The 4,207-nt window shown below is 37.0% G+C and overlaps 1 protein-coding gene across 1 annotated transcript; it reads left to right on the top strand.

Annotated features, from left to right (window-relative positions):
- Positions 1-490: 490 nt before the first annotated feature.
- Positions 491-3,620, top strand: LOC147557153 (dual specificity protein phosphatase-like protein). The gene is made up of 3 exons (XM_086658150.1): positions 491-640; positions 2,284-2,531; positions 3,166-3,620. The coding sequence occupies exons 2-3, from the start codon at positions 2,306-2,308 to the stop codon at positions 3,318-3,320; spliced, it is 381 nt and encodes a 126-aa protein (XP_086514276.1). The 5' UTR covers positions 491-640; positions 2,284-2,305; the 3' UTR covers positions 3,321-3,620.
- The last annotated feature ends 587 nt before the right edge of the window (positions 3,621-4,207 follow it).

Here is a 4,207-nt window from a genome sequence, read left to right on the forward strand (position 1 = left end):
GGCAGCATCATTAGACAAAAAACAAAACTTATCGCACCCACAACTGCTCTAAAGAGCGAAATGGAAGGCATCTTTCTAGGGTTAGAGGTAGCGGCTGAAATGGATTTGGGGCAATTTATAGTCGAAACTGATTCTAGGGTTATGGTGGATTTAATCACCACCGTTGATCCTACAATCCCCTGGCGAATATGGACGGCTGTTATAAAGCTACGTGAAATCTTCTCAAGTGAACACGCGGAACTCATCTATTGTCCACGTTTGCAAAACCAGTTGGCCCACGATATGGCAGCTTCATGGTTCACCCCTCCGTGATGTTTATGTTCTTGGAATAGCACCTGTTGTTAATTTTGTTACAGTTTAATCTTTTTTTTTTTTTTTTTTTGTTATCCATCCTTTTTTTTAGGATTAACTCTGTAACCTTTTTGGGTTTAATGCATTTTCCGTTTCAAAAAAAAAAAGAAAAATACAAAGTCGTGGCCTAAAATATTGCGTCGTCCATGTAGAACCAACCGCCTTGCTAGTTTTAGAAAGAGATCAAATTGACCTCCCGGAGCCCTCCCAATTTTTGGGATCCTGCTCCATATACTCTTATAATTCGATCGGGAGAGATAGAGAGAGAGAGAAGAGGCGCCTCATCAAGGTAAAATTTTCGTGCCTCTTTAACTCAATAGAATTTTTGTTTCAGTAGTTGATCACTTGATTGTCAAGAAGGTACCCTTTTTTCCTTTCTTTTAATTGATTTTGAATCTAGGTTACGCTATGTGTTACGTTAAATTGCAATCAGATTTTTCAAATCTCTTCTAACCCTAAATTTGAATGTAATCTTTTAATCAAAAAAGTGTTAGAACTACGATTTTCACCAATTTTAGAGTCAGTCCTGAAGATTTTATAACTCCCACTTCTGTAATTGGTTCAAGTAGGAAATTTTCTTTTTAATGTTTTAATCAAACAAGTATTGGAACAAAATTTATAGCAACTTATAAACCTTAGGGTTTTGTACGCCCAACTCTAAACCCTAAAAATTAAACCCTAAACCCAACCCAGTGCCTACAAAAGCTAAAACTTTGCATTGTTGAGAAGAGATCGTTCTGTATGAAGAATTTCATGTATATTTGACTATGTAGGGTTTACCCATTTTCTTAGACAATTCAATTATGACGAGGACAACATTAGGTTTGGCAAATTGGTTATTATTGTGCACCTGTAGGCTGTAGTGAAAAAAATATAGCTATTTCCAATAATTTGGTGTTCTTGGTGTAACACAGGACCATCTCTAGTCTTATTAGCACCATTTCGAGCAGTTTGAAAGTTCATTGTTATCTCAATTTGTACTCTTCATTATCTGTTGTTGAGAATGTGAGGGAAAAGCAGGCCCTTTATAAACAAATTGATACATTTTTTGTCGAGAATGAGTTTTGTTATTACGTGATCTTTTCTTATACATTAATGGACTAATGACCTATTTTATTTGGTTAACTATGGAGACAACTTGAATAATTGAGTATGACTGTATGAACATGAGTATATGAAAAAATAGAAGGGTTTTTTGAACTTACCCCCTCATCACTAATTGGTAATTGAGTTTACCCCCCTCAATACTGAGTAATTGAGTTTACCCCCTTAGATTTACTATTTTTGACAAAAACACAAAGGTTGTGTTTGGCGTACGTAAAATAAATGTGACTACCAAGAACAATTATCATTCAATATGATTCCTCGTAGTTGTTCCACCTTACTTTCATTGTTTGATTTGGTCGGTAATAAGATTAGTAAAGACTGATTTTGGTTGTAATTTGTGATTTTATCATCTCATGCCAAACATGTCCTTAGTAGTTTTGCTAAAAATACAAAATTCAAGGGGGTAAGCTCAATTACTAATTATTGAAGGGGGTAAACTCAATTACTAATTAGTTTTGAGGGGTTAAGCTCAAAAACTCATCTTTAGAACTATAGTTGAAGTGCAGAATGTACATATAGTTACTATTTTCTAATCCTGATGACCGTGTTTTAGTCGATTGGGATAGTCCTTTACCAAATATTTTATTCTTTGGGAAATCTTCTTCTTTGTATTCTGATCCTTGGAGTGAAATTGGATATGAAAATGGTACCCCATGACAACATATGGGAGATATTGTTTTTATCTAATGCTGCTTCTGTATTAATTTCTAATTAGAGCGATCTCTTACCTTTCCTTACTGCAATGCCAAAGTAGATATTGAGTAAGTAACCGTTTGATTATTCATGTAAATATTGAGTTTCGTTATATTTCTTGACCCATTACAGGATATAAAGACATCATTCAATTATGGAAGCACCTACCAATTTAGAAATGGAAACAAAACCTGAACCACATATTATATACCGCTGTAGGAAATGTCGAAGAATTGTTGCGTCTCAAGAGAGCGTAGTTGTCCACGAGCCAGGAGCAGGAGAAAAATGCTTTAAGTGGAAGAAGAGAAGTGGGAGTTCGGACGACCAACCGCCTAGCTGCTCCTCCATATTTGTGGAGCCCATGAAGTGGATGGAAGCAGGTCAGTTTCTAATTTTGATATAAGAATAATGTCGTTAAGTTTGTAAACCTCCAACTCACTTGCGTGTGAGTGGAGAAGACACAGATAGTGTTTTTTTGGTTGTGACAGTACCCTTTTGTCCATGTGGGACTATTCTGAGACACACTCCCTCTCGTGTGGCATTCTTCGAGCCTATCACGTGTTTGTTTGTTGAGTTACGTCGTTTGCATGGGATCGTTTGTGCCTATCACGTGTGAGTCTAGCTTTAAGTACCATGCTAAGTTTGTGGGCATCCAACTTCAAACCAGTTTCTATGAATGCAGAGGATCAAGATATGTATTCTTGGTTGTTGTGAGAGTACTTATTTTACCCTGTGGGATTATTCTCACAAGCCCCCTCACATGTGGCTTTCTTTGTGTCTATGAGGTGGGGCCTTGGGCCTATTAGGTCTCAGCCTAGCTCGGCTACCCTGTAAAATTTACGGACATCCAAGCCAAATCCTATTTGCTATGCATGCAGAGGATCTAGATACAATATCCTAGGTTTTGAGAGAACATTTCCCTGTATGACTATTCTCATAAAATCTCTTTACATATGTTTTCTTATGTTCATTCCTATAAATTTGCTAACAGTTTCTTGATCTGATTTGGGCCAGTACAAGAAGGTGGAGTAGAGGAGAAACTTCAATGCATAAATTGCAAAGCTCGATTGGGTTCTTTCAACTGGGCAGGCATGCAATGTAGTTGTGGTGCATGGGTTACCCCGGCGTTTCAACTACACAAAAATCGAATAGATGAGTGTCATTCATGAACAAATCAAATTGTTGAAATATCAGAAGCTCAAAGTCATAAACCAAGTCGATGATTTTCTTGATGGGCCGATATGTTATCTATCTCAGATGCAGCTACATTTTGAGAGTTGGTATTTTATGATATAGTTTCAAGTTTTGAATTACTTTTTACTGCAGTTGTGTTTTCTTAGTTACTTGATGATAATGTGAAACTGGGATGGTCGAGCCTCTGTGGTGACTAAGATGGTCTTTGTTTTTCTGATTATGGTTCACCCTACTCCCATCTGTGGAATACAACAGATATTTCTGCCTATTTCGTACAACAGTCTCTTAATCCAATAGTAACTGTAGTTTTGAATAAAAGGACAGCAGAATTAACTAGTCAACCACTTAGATGGCTCGGAGGCACGAGTTAGGAACCACCCCCAAACACTAAATCGAACGCTCGACTCCAGCCAATTCATATATGGAGACAATTTTGCATTAAGTCCGAAAATGCATATTGGTTATGTATTTTCAGTGAATTTTTGGACTAGATTGGTCTGAATTTTGAGCAGCTAGATTGGTCGAAAGCAAGTTTGTGCTAAGAAAAAGTAGACAGCCATCCACATCGTCTAATTTTGTTTGTGAATTGGCTGAGTAACACATTGTACACTTCTTGAGTTCGGTAGGCCATAGGCGCTGCTTTGTTTTAGGAAAGTTGTATTTTTGTTTGGTGGATTCTTTGGGCATAAAGAAAATCTTGGGTATAAAGAAGACTTCCAAAGAGCCCCAAAAGTTGCTAAGAGTGTCCCATGTCAGAACAAGAACCCCTAATCTAAGACCTCTTCCTCATTGTCTCCCAAAATTGTTTTATGTCCTAGCTTATGATTTGAAGATAATAGTTCTTCAAAAAGAACTGGATGAA

This window comes from Eschscholzia californica, unplaced genomic scaffold (genome assembly GCF_041429995.1).
Source record: "Eschscholzia californica isolate CP2 unplaced genomic scaffold, dmEscCali1.0.p SCAF_2, whole genome shotgun sequence".
In the NCBI taxonomy this organism is placed as follows: Eukaryota; Viridiplantae; Streptophyta; class Magnoliopsida; order Ranunculales; family Papaveraceae; genus Eschscholzia; species Eschscholzia californica.